At 45.5% G+C, this 19,351-nt stretch overlaps 2 protein-coding genes across 4 annotated transcripts; one reads left to right on the top strand and one right to left on the bottom strand.

Moving 5' to 3' along the window:
- Positions 1,131 to 5,430, bottom strand: PHB (prohibitin). 3 transcript variants are annotated; one of them, XM_021378087.1, is made up of 7 exons: positions 5,281 to 5,430; positions 4,609 to 4,734; positions 4,082 to 4,243; positions 3,435 to 3,577; positions 3,043 to 3,159; positions 1,866 to 1,961; positions 1,131 to 1,501 (listed from the first exon to the last, which is right to left on the bottom strand). In XM_021378087.1, the coding sequence occupies exons 2-7, from the start codon at positions 4,694 to 4,696 to the stop codon at positions 1,289 to 1,291; spliced, it is 819 nt and encodes a 272-aa protein (XP_021233762.1). In that variant the 5' UTR covers positions 4,697 to 4,734; positions 5,281 to 5,430; the 3' UTR covers positions 1,131 to 1,288. The 3 variants fall into 3 exon arrangements, with proteins under 3 accessions (XP_021233762.1, XP_021233763.1, XP_021233760.1); XM_021378088.1 differs by lacking the exon at positions 5,281 to 5,430 and adding an exon at positions 5,188 to 5,267; XM_021378085.1 differs by lacking the exon at positions 5,281 to 5,430 and having other exon boundaries at positions 4,609 to 4,761.
- DHX8 (DEAH-box helicase 8) lies at positions 7,170 to 18,685 on the top strand. The gene is made up of 23 exons (XM_021378078.1): positions 7,170 to 7,332; positions 7,576 to 7,661; positions 7,871 to 7,943; positions 8,199 to 8,284; positions 8,771 to 8,880; positions 8,987 to 9,298; positions 9,605 to 9,749; positions 10,090 to 10,293; positions 10,810 to 10,897; positions 11,038 to 11,135; positions 11,230 to 11,377; positions 11,648 to 11,829; positions 12,183 to 12,377; positions 12,610 to 12,795; positions 13,312 to 13,522; positions 13,857 to 14,038; positions 14,258 to 14,398; positions 14,677 to 14,832; positions 15,037 to 15,174; positions 15,515 to 15,643; positions 16,230 to 16,426; positions 16,585 to 16,764; positions 17,228 to 18,685. Exons 1-23 carry the CDS (start codon positions 7,221 to 7,223, stop codon positions 17,445 to 17,447), a joined length of 3,579 nt encoding a protein of 1,192 aa, XP_021233753.1. The 5' UTR covers positions 7,170 to 7,220; the 3' UTR covers positions 17,448 to 18,685.

Genomic DNA, 19,351 nt, shown 5'->3' with positions numbered 1-19,351 from the left:
TTAGTACTAAGCTAGGGAGGGCCTTTAGGATCAAAAGGAGCACAGGAGGAACAGTAAAAGGGCTGCAAGGAGACACACCACAAAGCCCAGCCACCTTGGGACCAAGGTTAGAAGGTGACAGGCATTTGCACATTTCAGTATTTTATTGTAGTTTATAGGAGATAAAACCTGGAGATGGGACCAGAGATGCTCAATGCAATCAAATGGTCATCAGTTTTACTAGCACAGCCTGGCACAGGGAATAAACACTTTTACCTGCTTTCCAGAGCAGCACTGCCTGTCGAACACCTTTTATATCAGCTTTTTTTCCTGTGTTGGCTGGGCACTGTGCGTTATTGTGTGTGCCCTTCTCTGCCCAGGCCAGGGGGACCTCCTCTGGGGGCAGGCTGGGGTGCAGCTTGGTCCCCACCACCCTCCACGTGCACATAGCAGAATAGCTGCTGCCGCCATCTGCTGGGAGAGCAGCATAGCTGCCGACCCCATCCCCTCTTCAGTTCGCATTCGTTTTGCCTTCTGAAAAAGGTGACCTCACGTGCCCTTCTGAGCACTCTTGTTTAGAGACTGACTGTCACATCCACCGGCCTTGGTGAAAGAACCAAAGCTACGCAACAGGGCAAGTGGCAGGGAATAAATCAGCGTGCAGCAAAGGAGATGCCCGGCATGCATGCAAGAAGTACTTCCTGCAGAAGTATCCTTTCCTCCATGCCTGAAATCCACCTACCACATAAAGTGAACCTCTGCTTTGTTACCCCAGACACAATCCACTCTGTCTCTCCAGCTGTCACTGCCATGGTTCACAAACAGCAAAGCCAAGGTGTCCTCTTATTCTCAGCTAACACCTGAGACAACTGGCTTGACTGAAGAGTGAGCCCTCAGCATCTGTTCCATAGTCCAAGGACCTGCAGCTTTGTAACAACCCACATTCAGTCAGCCTAAAGGCACTGAACATTACTGCAAGGCCTGATACAAGCACTGGTGTTCTGAGTATCACTGCCACTTACTTGTGCTGGGAGCAAACAGAAGAAAGCTGTTCCTTTCCTCAACCTTCCTGAAAAGTTGGCATTCTCAAACCTGGCTTAATTAATGGTCAGTGAAGCCACTACTCTGACAATACATGGGAGGCACACAGGTCTGTTCTGAAGCGTGTTCAGTTTTATTTAGGAATCCTAAATCAGTTGAATTTTAATTTTCTCTGCTTTACCCAATCAGGAAAATGCAAGGATTTCTCTGCAAAGGGCTGATCTGGCAGGTAAAGGCGATCAGGTTAGCTGTGGCTGCAGGGCCAGGTTCACTGTGGCAGCTGGAGGAGTACAGATTGTCCAGAGGGCAAGTAGGTGATGTTGCGAGACCGTGAGAGCTGGTAAGCAATATCTTCAGCTGCCTCCAGCTTGCGTAGCTCAATTAAGCCATCACCTGCAGTGGCTAGTGAGTTGGCAATCAGCTCAGCTGCTTTTGAGTCTCCCTCAGCTGAGATGACAGCTGCTTTCTTCTGCTGCTCGGCCTGCAAGGGAACAGATGAGAAGAAAAATGAGCAGAAGAGAAAACAAGAGCAAAACAGAAGGAAGATGCTACTGTCACGTTTAAAGAATAAATTTCCCCTTCACCACCCTACTCTTTTTTCCCCCAGAAGACTTGTCTTGTCTTAACCTCATGAAACAGCAACTCACTTAAGGGCAGTCTTGGTGGAAAGCTGTCTAGAAAAGATTTGAGAACTGAGAACTATATTGATATTACGATGCTGAGTGACACCTGTCATTCACCTGTCTGCTTTCCTGGACACGTGAATGAAACATTCACCATGAGATGAAATGACAGGGATACCAGGAACTGTTTCCAAGCCAAAGTTTCTCAGAAGGATAGAGTACCTTTTCCACAATGAACCTGGCTCGCTCTGCTTCTTGTTGGGCCACTTGCTTCATTTCAACTGCTTCAGTGAACTCCTTGCCAAAGGTCAGATGGGTCTGCAGGGCAGAAATCACAGTCCACAACAGAACATTTACAGCGACACTGCTATCAACTGTGCACCTCTAAGGTAGGAGGCATCCTGCCTATATCAGAGAAGATGGAAAGCTGGTATCACTAAAAAAAATGCAGTGTAACAGAAACTAAACCTAGCAAGCTTCCCTTCCTTTTTAAAAAGTCTCAAGGAGGACACCATAAACAAAACTTCAGTCCAGCAGATGGCTTAACACAAATACCTTAAGAGACATAGCATGCTCTCCTACCATTTCTTGCGTAGGGATTAGGAGCCTGCAGTCTGCCAAGCAGCCCTGTTTTCTTCATGCTCAGCTATGCACTGTTGTGCCCTGCCTGAGTTGTTCTATACATATACAGACTACTGAGATGTTACAGGGGAAATGTGAGTTCCCTTAAGTAGTGTATTCAGAAAAGAGAGTCAAAAAGCACAAAACCACCTTCCTGCAAACACTTCCTGTGTGTTCAAAGCCAGATGAAAATGCTTGTTTCCCTTTCCTCTAGGCAGGATTTTTGAAGGAAATCCCAGAAGAGAGAGATGCATGTACAGGTCAGTCTGCAAAAGATTTAATTTACAAAGCTTCTATAGGGAGGAAGGAGGGGGGCACTCACTCCCTGAATAGTCTTAGGAGACACCACAACAAGGAGAAAGCTGTATACTTAGTAGAAAAAAAAAATGCTATCAAAAGCATACATTTTTCACTACTCCCTCATGTGTAGGCCTTTCTCACCATGTCTCAAGGTACTTGTGGAACAGAAGTGATCTGCAGACTGATCCATCATCCACAAAACCATTTGCTTCTCATTTTAACTATACAAGCCCTGCAATAATGAAGTCTGTTGATAAGCCAGTGCAGTAACACCTGCAAGAACTTGCTCAAGGACATAGGAGGCCAGTGACAAAGCTAGATGTTTTGACTTGAACTGTAGCCACTGCATCACGTGCAGCTGCAGACAGATAAACACAGTCCACATACGCAAGCTTTCACACCCCTTCTCTGATCCTTTACCAGTTTTCTTCCCTACTGCTCTTATTTGTGCAAAGAGAAAAACTGAAAGAACTCTTACCAAAGATACATCATCCAGAATGAGGCCAAAAGTCGCTGCTCGCTCTGTGAGGTCTTCACTTACTTGCCTGGAGACCAGTTCTCTTTGAGTGATCAATTCTCCAGCATCAAAGCGAGCCTGAAGTCAGGATGGACAACAGTGAGAGGAAAGCTCCCAGACTCTCCATGCCCTGCTCATCGCCCAACTTGATGAATATAAAGTAGTTAGAATGACAGAGAAGCAATTAGCATAGCTACAGTTTTAGCTCTTCTGGATTGCCCGTTAGAGCTGAGGGGTAGAAAGAGAAGTCTCATTTTGGAGCTTTACATTTTCCACAGTTCAGCCGGTCCCACCAACGCTAAAGCAAAAGAAGGGTGATGGGTGAAGCCCAGCAGCATTCACACTGTTCTTACCACAACGGATTTGAGGATTTCAGTTGTGATTGAGGGCAGGACACGCTCATCGTAGTCCTCTCCAATACTTGTGAAAATCCGAGGTAACTGCGCAGTCACCGGTCTAAACAGGATACGCAACGTGATGTTCACATTCTGTAGATCTGCAGAAACAGTCACAAGTTTAGCAGCAAATTTCACAGACAGGAGATGTCCTGAAGTTGTTCTCTCCAGAGGAAAACAAAATAGGACAAAATAAACATTCAGGTTTCTAAAAAAAGGAGAGGTTTCCAGTATTTCTTTCACCAAGGATTGCTTTTCACCTAGGGATCCAAATCCTCCTTACAGATTAAATTTAAGCTTCAGTTTATTTGTAATGCAGGGAGTTACTGACCCTATTATAAACGTAGAAATTTTGTATTTAAGGGACAGTTATCAAACTATTGCTGACTGCCAAACTGGACTCTACACACATGGAATCTCCATGTCCAGGAAAGAAAACCCTCCCACCTACAGTCCTTTTCAGCAGGTTAATGATCATAAAGGTCTTGACTGGGGTAAAGCTTTTTCTCATGCCTCTGTTCACCCGGCTGCAAAGCAGCAAAAGAAGGAGACACAGCACATCAGAGTGCCCGGATCTCATAAAGCTGCCCAGTCCAAACACTCACCTTTGCTGCCAGTGATGACAGGTATGTTACGTGGGCGAGAACGGCAGTCAAAAATGATTGGTTTCTGTACCCAGGGGATGAGGAAATGGGTGCCTTCTCCTACCACTGTGTCCTGAACCCCACGGAATCGGTCAAAGATAACAGCTCTGTGGCCTGCATCAACTGAAAGAGAAAGCAACAGTTTCAGTACTGTCAAGAGTTATACCTGCACAGTACCATAGAAACAGTTGATGGAAGTTAGTTAAGGCATTTTCCGTTATGAAACCGGTGAAATTCATTACATTGTTCGGAGCAACACATCAAAAGGGAATACTCATCCATAACCCTTGACCCTGCTCACAAGAGACAGCTTTCTTGAGAAAAGTCCGCAGACCTCCTACTTACGCAATGCATGAGGTACAAAACAGCCCCGAAAGGCTTCACGACTGTTTTCCCCAGATGCCGTTAGCAACAAAAGCACAGTGCAACCAAGACCCTGGCAAAAAGGATGTAAAGCGAACTGGAAGCTCTCAGCCTGTCCCACTCACCATTGTAAAGAGCAGAATTGACAACTCCACCTGCGACAGCCAGCCCCAGGCCGAACTTCCCAATGCTTTCAAACACTTTCGCGGCCATTTCACACGTGCAGTTCTAGCCCCTTTAAGAAGTACCTCCTGCAAAAATCCACAGCTTTGGTAGAACTGCATGAAACAAGAAAGCCAGGCAGCCCTGCACGTGTGTATCTACAGACCTGAGAAGTAACCCTCCTCCCAAAAAACCGGCCCTGCAGTGGAAGCATTCGTCCCAGCAGCTCTTTCTCTCCCGCTCAGCAGCCACACAGGCCTCCTTCCCCCCTCCCCCCGCCCTCCTCACCACGTTGCTTCTCCCTGGGCTCTGAACCCACGGCCCCGCAGACAGCCATGCTCCGGGAGCTCTCCCCCGCCCCAGCTCCCCCCATCCCCTCCGTGCTACCACGACCCCCACTCCCCTCGAAGAACCCCACACCTCGAACCCACTTTAAGTGCCTCTCGCGTCCCCGTTCTCCCCGCCGCCCTCCTCCCATCCGCGCTCCCCGAGGCCGCTGACTCCCAGGACAAAGGCCTGGTGAGCCCAGGTCCCGCTCCTACCCGCAGACCGCAGCGCAGACCGCAGCGCAGTCCCCAGCAGCCCGAGCCCCTCCGCCCCCTCCCGCCCCTCTCTCCTTCCGCAGCGCCCCTGACCTCCACATGAATCCACGGCCGCCCGCCCTACCGCGCCTGCGTGCTACGTCAAGACGCCCGCTTCCCATTGGTCCACGCTTCTTCGCGGCATTCCGGGACTTGTAGTTCTTCGTCCCCTTTTCGGCTGCCGGGAGGGACACAACTCCCGGCGAGCCCCGCGGCAGCCCTCCGGCTGAGCAAGACGGCTTCCTATTGGCTGTTTCTCCCGATGCCCGCTACTGCCACCCGCTGACAGAAATGAGGCACTGCGGTCTGAGGGAGCGGGGGCCTGGCAAGGCGGTGGGGGGGGGGGTCGACTTCCAAGGGCTCCCCGTAGTGCTCTAGATCACACTAGAGGCCTCGCGTTCCTCAGTGTGCCCTACAGGACTTCAAGGGCCCCCCACTGAACCCTAGGGCACCCTAGAAGCCTCCCCAAGCTCCTCGGTGTGTTCCAGAGCGCCCTAGAGGCACCAAGGAATCCCAACAGTTCTGTATTTATCTCTTAGTCTTTTAAAAGAGAGGGGAAAAAAAAATCTTTACAGGAGGACCAGCCCTGTCAGCCTCTGTCTGATCACAGTAGCACACCCTAGACAATGGAGATATTAAATGGATGCTTTGAGTTCTAGTTTAGATGCTGTCTGATGCATTCTAGATGGTAAAACAGCAGAAATCTTTACTCAATTGCTGAGCTTTTTCTTACATCTGTCCCACTTAAGGGCAGTACCAAGGCACCAGAACAGTGAGAAGAAAACCTCTGATCCTTTCTTCAAAACATGCTTCCTGAACCAGCACCTCACACAGGGCTGGTGCGGAGCATTGCCCCTCACTGTGTCATCCACTGGGATCACACAGAAATGGCGAAGCCAGCTTCCTCCCTGGGGTAGCTCTCAGCCAGCAATCCTGGAGCCTGGCAGCTTCAGGGAGAGGACAGGGCGTGACACAACTGGAGCGAATAAGGATTTGGGAGAGCACTTTCTGCTTAAGAGAGACTGTTCCCTTTGAGGCACAATGCTGCTTTATTTAGGTGTTAGCTTTTGCTGCTGACATTGGTGAAATTGCCCCCTGGTGCTGTACACAGGCAGTGCTGGCTCACTCTGCTTGTAGTGGAGGTCTGGGAGTCCCTTGGTCCTCACCATTGTTGCATGTACTGTATTGCCTAAAGATACAAAGGGAAATTACTTTGTTTCTTCTGTACCACATCACTACATGATGTTCTGCTTTGTTTCCTGCATGTGTGAAACACTTGAAGAGTCATTTTGCATTATTCACACTAAGCCCACAGGAAGAAGTTACCAACCTCCTCCTCCATGACCTAAGCACAAAATTAAACCGTAATGCCACAAATCCAAAACGTGTCCTGCGTGGCTCTCACGTGTGTGCCAACTCCTTGAGGAGCTCCTTACCGAGAAGCGGTTGGGCAGCTTGGCGCTAGTGTTGGAGGCATGATGATACGGGCAGCAGCGGCGGGAGGGCTGAGGCTCTGCGACAGGAACGAGGCAGCCCTGAGCCGGGCTGGGGCCGGCTCTCAGCCCCTCCTTCCGCCCCGGGACCGCGAGGCCCCTTTCTGCTCACCGGGCGGCAAGGCCTGCGTCGCGCTGTTATCAGTGCCGTGCTTGGTAACCACCTTGGAGCTGGCCGCAGCCTGCAAAGCACGGACGGAGCGATGAGGGCCGCCCCATCGCCGCGCCCCCGGCCCAGCCCCGGCACTACACGCACCCGAAGGAACGCGGCCCTACGCCGCTCCAGCACCGCCTGCCTGCGCCGCGCCTCCCAGTGGAAGGCCGACATGGCGGCGGCAGGCGTCGGCTAGCAACGGGCACTTCCTGCGCCGCGAGCGTGCACCGCCTGCGCTGATTGGCTCCGGAGTGAGCCGTTCTAGTACAGCCCCACCGTCTCTATGATCAGTTCGACTTCCGGCGCGTCCCGGATGCGGAAGTGAGCCGGGGCGTGCGGGGGCAGCCATGGCGGACCTGGCGGCGCTGGAGGAGCTCGCCAAGCTCGAGTACTTGTCGCTGGTCTCCAAGGTCTGCACCGAGCTCGACAACCACCTGGGCATCAACGACAAGGACCTGGGTGAGCGAGGCGGGGCGGCGGCTGCGGGGAGGGCGGTTGTAGCCGGGCCTGACGGCCTCGACGTCTTTAGCGAAGGGCTTTTGGAATTCAGAAAAATAAAAACAAAAATCTTCCGAAGAACCTTTGCGAAGAAACGCTTCGATGTGAGCTCCTAGAAAGGGAAGCCACTGCTCTGTACATGGATGGATCTAGCTAGGCGCTGCCCTTGCGCTGTTTGATTTACTTTGTGTTCTTTCTTTGTAGCCGAATTTGTGATCAGCCTCGCTGAGAAAAACTCGACATTTGACACGTTTAAAGCTGTCCTTCTAAAGAATGGGGCTGAGTTCACTGTAAGTGAGATCTGAATGCTTTTTCTGTATTCTGGTTTATCAAAGAGAGGTGTGTGGATTGGCTGCTGATTTTCTTCAACAGCAGAGCTGTGCAATGTTCAACCTTTCAATTTTTTTGCCCTGTTGTTTGCCCCTGTATTGTACTTTGTAATAATGAACAAAACTGATGCTATCACTTCTTAGATCTAAGTCTTCTATTACATTTTCAGGATTCCCTTATTAGTAACTTGCTACGTCTCATACAGACAATGCGGCCTCCATCAAAACCATCTACGAGTAAAGGTGAGTGAAGTCTTTTCCCTTTCATCAGTTCAGTAAAAAAGAAACAAAAATAACAGAACTAAAATCTCAAGACTTTTGCAGTTCTTGTCTGCATTTGGTGAGAGCAATATATTTAGTATTCTGAAATCTACAAGATCAGTACTAACCTTTGCATTCGGGTGAAAGTTTATATTTAATTTTAGAAAGATTGAGGATAAATCCTTTTGATTCTTCAAAATTTTGTTTGTTTGCTTCTTTTATTAATCTCAAAACCAGAGGCCATTGCCAAACCCAAATCGGAAAAGGAAAGGTTGAAGGAATTGTTTCCAGCCCTTTGCAGGCCAGACAATCCCAACATTAGGGTAAGGTCATAATTTCAGTTTTCTTTCGTGAGTATGTGAAAACGTAGTTTGTGGCTTTTTTGATGTCTTTGTTCAAGTTTGTCTTCATGTTAATATTTGTGTCTCCAGCTAAAGCATGAATAAGAGCAGACTGTGAGAAATAAAATATAAAAGAGCCCAAAGGCTGACGTTAGTGGATGTAGTTATCAGGAATAGCTGTTACAAACAGTTGCTTCTATGAATTTGTGTTTTGTAACTCAATAATAATTTGAGGTGTTGAGATGAAGCTGTCTTTTATGTAGAAGCAGAATTGGCACACTATTGTGACAAAGTGAAGTAGCTTTGTTACGCTTTTTATTTATTCTTATCGTGTATTCTGCCTGATCTTTTTGTTTTTAACTTGCATTCTTTCTGAATAGAAATTCACGGGATTATTTTTTCTGTTGATGAATTCTGTGACAGATTTTTTTATCAGCCGTCTTACAGAATGATTCTCTGTTCCTGCAGAACATGCTGGATGAAGATGATGTGAAAGTGGCAGCTGATGCACTGAAAGAACTTGAAGCTCTGATGCCTAGTGCAGACAGGCAAGGCAAACAAAGGAACAGTGACCACCGGTATGTTTCTAGTACATCTTTACGGGGATGGATATTGGCAGTTAATATTGCCTGCTCGCTCTGTGGAATTTCAGTGTGAATATGTTTGGTTTGTTTGTTTGTTAAGGGCAAAGAAAAAGAGGAGGAGCCGAAGCCGTAGCAGGGACAGGAAACGAAGGCACAGATCTCGCTCTAGGTCTCGTTCTAGGACTCGGGATAGGAACAGGGGTAAATCCAGATACCGCTCACGGAGCAGGAGCCGGAGTCCAAGTAGGGACCGTAGGGATCGAGACAAGTATGTCGAGAAGAGCAATGAGAGATGGAGAGACAAGCATGTAGACCGTCCACCGCCTGAGGAGCCTTCCATTGGAGACATTTACAATGGGAAAGTCACCAGTATAATGCAATTTGGGTGCTTTGTGCAGCTGGAAGGGCTAAGGTATGTTGTAATATTTCCAGCAAATCTGATGCTGTTCTATCTCTGCTCTATTTTCTGCTAGTGTTGTGAAGAGTTTATAGTGCTACAAAAAGATAACGCTGAGTTTTGTGGCCAAAATGAAGTTCTGTTTCAGAAAAAATGAGTTAGACACCGGAGAATGTTACCTATTTTTAGGAAAAAAACAGTTTATGAACTTACGCAGATAATCAGTTGACAACAAAATATTTTAATCCAGACTCTGAATGACCTAAAGGACCATCTGAGTAATAATGTTTGACATCTTATGTGCCCCTGTTTCACCTACAGGAAGCGTTGGGAGGGCTTGGTCCACATCTCAGAGCTTCGAAGAGAAGGACGTGTTGCCAACGTTGCTGATGTTGTGAGCAAAGGACAAAGAGTAAAGGTCAAAGTGTTATCCTTTACTGGATCCAAAACTAGCCTGAGCATGAAGGTATGGAATTGTTATATTCCACAGGATGTGGAATACATTCTGTGGTGCTTAGCGTAGAAATTACGGGGTGCTAAGGTGTTTAAAGATTACATTTTTTTGTTATCTTGTTTCTGAACACTAACACGTAACCTTTCAAGTCAAAGATACAACAGTAACTCGTTTCTTAAGTGACCTATTGCTTCTTATTCATTTTCCTTAAGTTCTTTAGCGTGTTTCTGATGTAATTGTCCTAACAGTTTTTTTGACTTGGCACTCACCTGAGTGGTGAAACTTCAAGCTGTTGCTATGCTTGTCTAGATGCAATGTAGGTAGAGCTGACAGATTAATCAATCTGATGTAGGATGTTGATCAAGACACTGGGGAAGACTTGAATCCAAACCGGAGGAGAAACTTGGTTGGAGAAACCAATGAAGAAACTTCTATGAGAAACCCAGATAGACCCAGTCACCTGTCCTTGGTGAATGCCCCGGAGGTGGAGGATGATACCCTGGAACGGAAACGCCTGACCCGAATTTCAGACCCAGAGAAATGGGAAATAAAGCAGGTGCGTTTTGTCTTGAGGGAAATAGGGCACCACTCAGTAAAATTGCTAAGGTTTTGGGGTCTGAAATACAGTGCCTCGTTTAATTTATATCTTGACTCTAAATTGCTGCCTTCTTGTGGGACTTTTGGCTTAGGTCTAACTTTGAAGTTAGCCCTGCTTTTACCAGGAGATTGGACAGGGTAGCTTCTAGAGATGATCCTGAGCTCAAACATCCCTATCTAGTGACAGTAGGTTCTATTTGATTATCCATGCAGTTCTGTCATGTGTAATCCAGCTGTCTCATGCTGATGTTATGCAGAATAACAGAAAGACTGTTCAGAAGGTGGGTGTCATGGGGAGATGTGTGCCAGAACATAGGAATGTCCTCAACAAAGGAATGGTCCTTTGTTTTGAAATCAGAACATTCCTTTGTTCCTGGCTTACAAGTCTGACAGTATTGTTAGAACTGAGACCTCATGGGTGTAAGTTGTGTTCATTCATGGGAACAAATTCATATTTTATTCATTCTCTTACCAGATGATTGCAGCTAATGTGCTTTCCAAGGAAGAGTTTCCTGACTTTGATGAGGAGACTGGGATTCTTCCTAAAGTTGACGATGAAGAAGGTAGTATTTCTAAGTAGTCTCGTGGTTGTTAATTCCTTAACATTTCTGGACATGTTTTGATGCAAAATGAGTGTGAAGCATATTGCAATTTTCTTAAACATTTAGAACTTCCTATTAAAATTGTCACTTCTTGGTTTTAGATGAAGATCTCGAGATTGAGTTAGTTGAAGAGGAACCACCATTCCTTCGAGGTCATACTAAACAGAGTATGGATATGAGTCCTATCAAAATAGTAAAGGTAAGAAGAGATTTGCGAGATTAAAGAGAGTACACTTTATTTCATTGATTTACTTGGGAGCAGTTGAAATCTTAATGCTTTTCTTGCTTTTCAGAATCCAGATGGTTCATTGTCCCAGGCTGCAATGATGCAGAGTGCTTTAGCTAAAGAAAGAAGAGAACTTAAACAAGCCCAAAGAGAAGCAGAGATGGATTCTATCCCCATGGGACTCAACACGCATTGGGTGGATCCTCTCCCTGATGGTATGCCTGAACGCATCTAAATGTGAACTGTGCATTTTTTGTGGCAGCTGAGGATGCATTACTAAAGAGCAAGATGGATGGTGAAACAATTTCATTCTTTTTTAGCCTAGAAATTAATGTAATAGTGGGGGTATACATATAGGAACGTCCAAAATACATAAGTACACAAGAAAAGTATAGAAGGCGTGGATGATGGAGCGATAGGAGGAGGATTATTGGCATCTGTGCTGCGTGAACTTAAATGTGGTAATGAAATTGTTTCTTTTCTAGTGGATGGAAGACAAATAGCTGCAAATATGCGAGGTATTGGGATGATGCCCAATGATATCCCAGAGTGGAAGAAACATGCATTTGGTGGCAACAAAGCCTCTTATGGTAAGAAGACACAGCTTTCTATCATTGAGCAGAGAGAGAGTCTCCCAATCTTCCGACTGAAGGAGCAGCTGATACAAGTAAGACTCCTGAAATGGTGTTTGAGCAAGCTGTAATTTAATAGAAATGTTGTTTTAGCTTGTTAATAGGTGAATAACCATTTGATAAGTGCAGAACTCAGGCTAATTGTTTTTATTTACCAATATATGTATTAGTAAATCAAAGTTGAAACTAGAATCACGTGAGCAAAGAGATTTGTCAGCCAAGTGGTTAAGAAGTTTGACTCTTTCAGTAAGAATATGTCACTTTTGGTGTGGGTCAGCTGGAGCAAGAGAAGTAGGTACTCAGTCTAGTCCTAACCATATTATGTTTATTTTTGCTTGTTCTCATTTTTGAAACTTTTAATGTATGTATTTATTATGACCTTTTCTAGGCTGTGCATGACAACCAGATTCTGATTGTTATTGGAGAGACAGGATCTGGGAAAACAACGCAGATTACCCAATACCTGGCTGAGGCAGGGTACACATCGAGAGGAAAGATTGGATGTACTCAGCCTCGCAGAGTGGCTGCAATGTCTGTTGCGAAGAGAGTATCAGAAGAATTTGGTTGCTGTCTGGGACAAGAGGTGAATTTCAGAGTTGAACAGCATGTCAGAATAAGCATGAACAAAACTAGGAAAAATCATTTGTGGAGTGGGGTTTTTTTTGCTCATGTACACGTGTCTGTTCCCTCGTATGCTGTAAAATTACCTGGCAGAATGATCAAACTAGTAGTTAATAGTGCTAATTACTTCTTTTGGGTGCAGATTCTGTTTTAATGTAGAAATAGTGTGTGTTCTATTCAACTCTTCCTTCTAGGTTGGCTACACCATTCGATTTGAAGACTGCACTAGCCCTGAAACTGTCATCAAGTACATGACGGATGGTATGTTGCTGAGAGAATGCTTGATAGATCCTGATCTGACCCAGTATGCCATCATTATGCTGGATGAAGCCCACGAGAGGACGATTCATACAGATGTGCTCTTTGGGCTCCTAAAGAAGGTAATGTCATGTCTGATTTTTATTGCTTTGATGTCCTCTGTATGTTACGTATAGGTAGGAGCCCACTGGGAAAGGCAAGGTCACACAAGTCAAGTTCATTCAAGTACTCTGAGTTTCTTAGGAAGTAAAGCAGTGTTCCTAATAATCTGTAGTCCAAATTTTTCTCTGTGTGAGGATAAAGCAAGCACAATTCAACAGAAACAATGAGCTTTAACTCTCCAAGGTGCTGCTAATGATGGATGAGCAGAAGAATGTTATTGCATTGCTCTTCCTTCTCTGACCAAAGCTTTCTGTGATAGGTGCTGCCCAGAAAGGTTTGAAATGTGATCTTAGTGGCTGATTATTTGCAATTCTCAATGCTGGAATGAGCCACCCAATTATTTGTCAGAATGCCTGATACGGTTGGTCATGTTTCTTTCTTAAATAGGAAATATTTCTTTGACTGAAGTCAAATGCCATATATATTCGTCATCCCAAAGACAAAAAATGACCTGAGAACTTTCTTTCTTGCTATAGACAGTGCAGAAGCGGCAGGATATGAAGCTGATAGTGACATCAGCAACACTGGATGCTGTGAAGTTCTCTCAGTATTTCTACGAGGCTCCAATCTTCACAATTCCTGGCAGAACGTACCCAGTCGAAATTCTGTACACCAAAGAGCCAGAGACAGATTATTTGGATGCTAGTCTGATTACAGTAATGCAGATCCACTTAACTGAACCACCAGGTGAGTGGGGAGTCATGATTCATGGATGCTGAATCTGGGTGATAGGTAATGGAGGGACTCCAACCTATGAGCAATATCTTTCTGACTCATGGAACGTGTGTTGGTTGCAGGAGCAGAACAGTGCCCTAACAGTGGCACTATTATCTGTTGTTTGCAAATACAGTAAATGAAATGCTGAAGGTGTTGGGTGAAAGACAAAGTGTGTTGCTTCTGGCTGAGGGGGCTTGCAAAAGTGGGGATCTCTGCTTTAAACAGAAAGGTGTCATGATGAAATGGGGTAATGCAGGAACTGTACTCAACATAATTGATTCTTGATATTTTACTTCCCGTGTAGGCGACATTTTGGTGTTTCTAACTGGTCAGGAGGAGATTGACACAGCCTGTGAGATCCTTTATGAAAGGATGAAATCTCTGGGACCTGACGTTCCAGAGCTGATTATCCTGCCAGTATATTCAGCCTTACCCAGTGAAATGCAAACCAGGATCTTTGACCCAGCCCCACCAGGAAGCAGAAAGGTAATTTCAGCTTAGTGTGGCTTCATCTTCTGCTCGTATATTTTAATAGTTGGGTATATTACAGTGCTGATTATAGGTTTTTTTTAGCATTTCTGATTCTTTTAGTTACTACTTCAGAGCACTTTTGGAGAAAAAGTGGCTTTTAAATAGCTTGGAGAACATTTTTGGTTGCGTGTGTGCCTGTACAAACTGGTTACTGAAGCAAATTGTTGTTTGTAGGTGGTTATTGCCACTAACATTGCTGAGACATCGCTTACTATTGATGGAATATATTATGTAGTTGATCCTGGCTTTGTGAAACAGAAGGTATACAACTCCAAGACTGGGATTGACCAGCTGGTCGTTACACCAATTTCACAGGTAGGCATTCTGTACTCAGTGCTTTTATTTCCTGCTGCTAACGTGCATTTAAATGGTATGGAGTCCAAACACACAGGAGCAAAGGCGATGATAAAACTAAATTTTTGAAAACTCCTTGGGATTCCTTGTGGCCGTGCTAAGGAGAAAGTAGGTTTCCCGGGTTGTACTGGGAATCTTTTTCTATTAGTACAAATAAAATTGTGAAAAATTATTTTATTTCGCTTGTTTTTAACAGTACTGGTTTACACCTGTTCCCTGACATGCCTGTTTACCTTTAGGCTCAAGCAAAGCAGCGAGCAGGAAGAGCTGGCAGAACAGGACCTGGGAAGTGCTACAGGCTGTACACAGAGCGTGCTTATCGAGATGAGATGCTAACCACCAACGTGCCTGAAATCCAGAGAACAAATTTAGCCAGTACAGTACTCTCCCTGAAGGTGGGTATTTCTCTGACTTTTAGCAAGTCAGACTGATCATAAACTTTTCGATGAATTAGACTCTGCCTTGACTTTTTCCGTGAGGATTCAGTCATTTGAAGTTAGTGTCTTGTTGTTTTGATGCTTATATATCTCTGGCTGGAGTTTGTTGTCTTCCTTTTCCTCAGAGCTCTAACTTGGCTCTTCTCCATTCCCTCTGCTCAGGCTATGGGCATCAATGATTTGCTATCCTTCGACTTTATGGATGCTCCCCCAATGGAAACTCTCATCACTGCCATGGAGCAGCTGTACACTCTGGGAGCTCTGGATGATGAGGGACTACTCACTCGACTTGGGCGCAGGGTAGGCTAAATGAAACACTTCTTGGTGCTGTCTGGGTTGCCAGTGTTTAGAGGGTGACATGGAGCAGTTATATTTTCTGCTTTTTAAGGAGCAGCTGTTCTTTCTGCTTCTTCATAAGGTTACTTTTATGAATATCTAAAATAATCTTTAAGTGTTGAGATACCTTTGTGAGCATGTGTATATTCACAAATAATTTGTTCAATATTGAATGCAGTTACTGTGGGTAATGCACGCTGTTTTGATAAGAAAGCACACAAGAAAGAGTTCTTTTCTTTTGCGCTGAGGGAACTCGGGATGTTTTTGAGGCTTTTCAGGGTACCCTGAAACAGTTTTTTTGCAGATGGCAGAATTCCCCTTGGAGCCCATGTTGTGTAAGATGCTGATCATGTCGGTACATCTGGGATGCAGCGAGGAAATGCTGACAATAGTCTCCATGCTGTCTGTTCAGAACGTGTTCTACAGGCCAAAGGTAAGGAATGCAGTGGAGAAGAAGCACTGCTACAATTTGAGTGTGTTTTGTGTTGACTGCCTTAGGTCTTAGGGAGTGAGCATATTTGCCAAAATAAACCTGTTGGGTCACACATTACATATCTGATACTTTTTTTGGATAAACACCCTGTAGCTGGGGATGCTAGTAGTTTCTTTGCAGGTGGGAAGATGGAAGCTACAAGTCTTTCGCTTTTCCCAGTAAACACATACAATCCCAAGCCAAGTCAGTTTTAGCTCTGGAGGTCAGAATGGCTTTGTCATTTTCACATACATGGATTGTATTTCTTCAGGACAAACCTTTGATGATTGCTTTTAAGTCAGCAAGCAGTGGACTGTGCTGTGGTAGGATCCCTTCACAGCAGACTCCATTGGTTCTTCATTGTGGTGGCCTGCTGCAACGTAGACCAGAATTGAAGTCACAGACAATGTAATACAGCGTCTAATTAATGACTTGTGAGCAGATTAGACAAGTGGGGAGGGGTTGGAAGAGCAGCAGGGTCAAAGCCACTCCTTCAGTACCTCTGCTAAGATGTAGGTGTCTGATGGATGCATACTTTATGTCTTAGGATAAACAAGCACTCGCCGATCAAAAGAAAGCCAAGTTCCATCAGACAGAAGGTGACCACCTCACTCTGCTGGCTGTGTACAATTCCTGGAAGAACAATAAATTTTCAAATCCTTGGTGCTATGAAAATTTCATCCAAGCCCGCTCCTTACGCAGGGCACAGGACATCCGCAAGCAGATGCTGGGCATTATGGACAGGTGAGCATCTCCAGAGGAACAGGTACTGACTTTGTTTTTGTAGCGTTCTTGTGCTGTAGTAACTGAGCAAAATTTGTTCATCTGATGCTAGCGGCTCCACCTGGATATGGAGAACTCTAATCTTTTTTTTTTTTTTCTCCCTAACTCTTTTCTGGCAGGCACAAGCTGGATGTGGTGTCCTGTGGCAAGGCAACAGTTCGAGTGCAGAAGGCTATTTGCAGTGGCTTCTTCCGAAATGCAGCTAAGAAGGATCCCCAGGAGGGTTATCGAACACTCATTGATCAGCAAGTAGTCTACATTCATCCATCCAGTGCTCTCTTCAACAGGCAGCCAGAATGGTAAGGGAAAGGGATATGTAATTTTCTGTTTCAGTCCAGACTTCATAACTTAAAAGCTTGTATTGTGCACTGCAGATCAAAGCGTAGGCTTCTGACTTACAGCAGTGAGCGGGGTGAGAGAAGTTTCAAGTCTGCTTTTGGCTCTTTCTGCTGCTAGAATTTGTGCCTCTGCAGACACGAGGCTTTCTTTAGAACCAAAGCTGGGACTGAAGTAGTGGCACTTCTGTGCTCCTGTTTTGTGGAATTGAGCTTGAACGTTGAGAGAGAGAGAATGGATTGTTTGGAACGGAATGGAGCAGTTCTGTGCTGAAGAGGTAGGAGAGGAAAAAGAAGGTGGTTCTTCTGGAGGCTTCTTTAGGAGTGTTATGCCAAACAAGGGAAGAATCAGAGATAAAGTGCAGCCCTTGACATGCCTCTGCTGTTTGGGGACCTCGATATCCCACGTGGTTGTCTCTTTTCACAGGGTGGTGTATCACGAGCTGGTGCTGACCACCAAGGAGTACATGCGTGAAGTGACGACCATCGATCCCCGCTGGCTGGTGGAATTCGCCCCGGCTTTCTTCAAGGTTTCAGACCCAACCAAACTGAGCAAACAGAAAAAGCAGCAGCGCCTTGAACCTCTGTACAACCGCTACGAGGAGCCCAACGCCTGGAGAATATCGCGTGCGTTCAGACGGCGATAAGCTCGCTGCCCTCCTCCCGGAGACTGGCACTGACACCTCCAGGACTGTGATTTTGGGACTGCTGAGTGTCCTTGCAATTGGAGTTTACCTACCAAACGGACAGGAAATGGGTATTTTCAGAGAAAAAGCACGAGGGGGCGGTGCTTGCTTGTGTCACTTGCTCTTGGCATTTCCATAGCAGCGTGACGAATGCCCTGGGTCTCCTCAGCGTATTGCATCTCTTCAGAAACGGTTCTTGAAACGCTTTTTTCAGTCATTCCCTTTTCTTAGAGGCAAAACCTTAAGGCTCAGAAGTCTGAGCAGAGCACCAGTAAAAAGGCAGCGATTAAGAAATGGTTGCTAACCAACCTCACTGTTCTGAATGACCAAACAAATTCATTTCTTCACTCTGCTAAGGGATTTATTTCAGCTTATGCTCTCAGACCGTGGCTCTTTTGGGGGAGCTGCTCATTCTGCATTTTTCCTGTTCACTGTAACTATTTGTCCCTTATGTAAACCATCTGCAATGAGCTATTTACTATCTATGGCTTTGGAATAATGCAGGAAAGATCCCTTGGAGCTCAGCTAGGATGTCTGTTACACTTGGACAATGGTGCAGGTCAGACTGCAAGTCTTATCCTTCCTCACCATCTCCTATGTGCTGAAGGCTAGTATATCAAATGGTAATTAACCACATCCACTCTGTAGCACGGCTGTGTCTCTGAGCATAAGTGGTTACAGATGTGTAGACTTTCTCTACAACGTGTCACGTGTTTTATTTCCACTTACAGTGCTTGGTGACATCACGACTGTCATTGTTTCAATGCAATATTCTCTTACAGCTGAAATGTCTGTAAAACACAGTGCAGCAGTTCCCTGCTTAAGAACAGATCTGACTGTCCAGTGCACTATGTCATGCTGAAGGTATCTGTAAATTGTTTTTTTCTGTTGCAAACAGATGAAACTCATTTGGTGCCGTAGATGGAGATGCCCAACTTTTATTTTTTTTTCCCCCCAAACCTGGGACATTTGCTAAAGTTGTTGAAGTGAGCAGAAAGAACTTGGCTGGTTGTTCTATACTCAGCTACATAGAAGGATGCTTGGCTCTGAAAAGCAGATATGTTGTATCTATGTACAAAAGTGGACTGGGATGTTGTACATACTGTTTTATTGTATTATATAAATACCCTGAGCTCTTCCCTGCTGTTACATCTTTACAGAGGTAAATAGAATTAGAAACTTTGTATGTTTGGAGATGACTTCTTTTCCTTGTGTCACTGTGCAGATACAGTTGTGCTACTGAATCCCCTTCCGAGTGCATTTCCCTTCTGCCTCCTGGCAGGGAGAAGGAGCTTAGCAGTGGATTAGCTGCAATTAAAGAGGGGAAAGGATACAGGGGGTGAGTAACTAAGCAAGAATAAAGTGAAGGATCTCAATGAGTGCCATTCCCCCCCTGGGTTGGCAGGCAGACTGGCACCTGCCTTCAGCTTGTGCTGGCGAGCTGCCTCAAGCTGTGGTTTGTTTTATATATACTTTTATATATTATTTTGTATGTCTTATTTCTTCCTGGAAGGCCGACCTCTTGCCCTTTATGCAAGAAAGATAAATGTGATTTTTACAGCCGCCCTCACACGTGCTCCATCTGCCCTAGTAACTACCTTAGCCTCATTAATGGGCTCGTTACCAGAGCCAACGTGACAGCAAGGTGCTACTTATACAATAGGGGCTTTGTTTTTAGTAATTCAGTTTCCATGAGCTTTGTGTGACAATGGCAGAGGGCTGCGATGCCGACCCATTAGCACTTCTGTGGAATTTCTCATTTATGAATGTATTGTTCTCTCAAGTCAGCTGGGAATACAGTGAGTACCTGTCCTGAAGCACGTGTGTTCTGTGTGTGCGTTTTCTGTCCCCTGCATAAATCCTAG

The sequence above is a fragment of the Numida meleagris genome, chromosome 26, assembly GCF_002078875.1.
Source record: "Numida meleagris isolate 19003 breed g44 Domestic line chromosome 26, NumMel1.0, whole genome shotgun sequence".
NCBI lineage: Eukaryota > Metazoa > Chordata > Aves > Galliformes > Numididae > Numida > Numida meleagris.
Note: the sequence above shows the minus strand (reverse complement) of the source record. Positions and strands in the feature narration are given on the sequence as shown.

Excerpts from the sequence above, each read along its gene's own strand:
- PHB (XM_021378087.1), bottom strand. The coding sequence starts at position 4,696 with ATGGCCGCGAAAGTGTTTGAAAGCATTGGGAAGTTCGGCCTGGGGCTG. Across the intron at positions 4,244-4,608 it reads CAATTCTGCTCTTTACAATG|TTGATGCAGGCCACAGAGCT; the intron begins GTGAGTGGGACA and ends TTTCTCTTTCAG. Across the intron at positions 1,502-1,865 it reads CCAGGTTCATTGTGGAAAAG|GCCGAGCAGCAGAAGAAAGC; the intron begins GTACTCTATCCT and ends GTTCCCTTGCAG.
- DHX8 (XM_021378078.1), top strand. The coding sequence starts at position 7,221 with ATGGCGGACCTGGCGGCGCTGGAGGAGCTCGCCAAGCTCGAGTACTTG. Across the intron at positions 10,294-10,809 it reads AGAAATGGGAAATAAAGCAG|ATGATTGCAGCTAATGTGCT; the intron begins GTGCGTTTTGTC and ends TTCTCTTACCAG. Across the intron at positions 14,833-15,036 it reads GTACAGTACTCTCCCTGAAG|GCTATGGGCATCAATGATTT; the intron begins GTGGGTATTTCT and ends CCCTCTGCTCAG.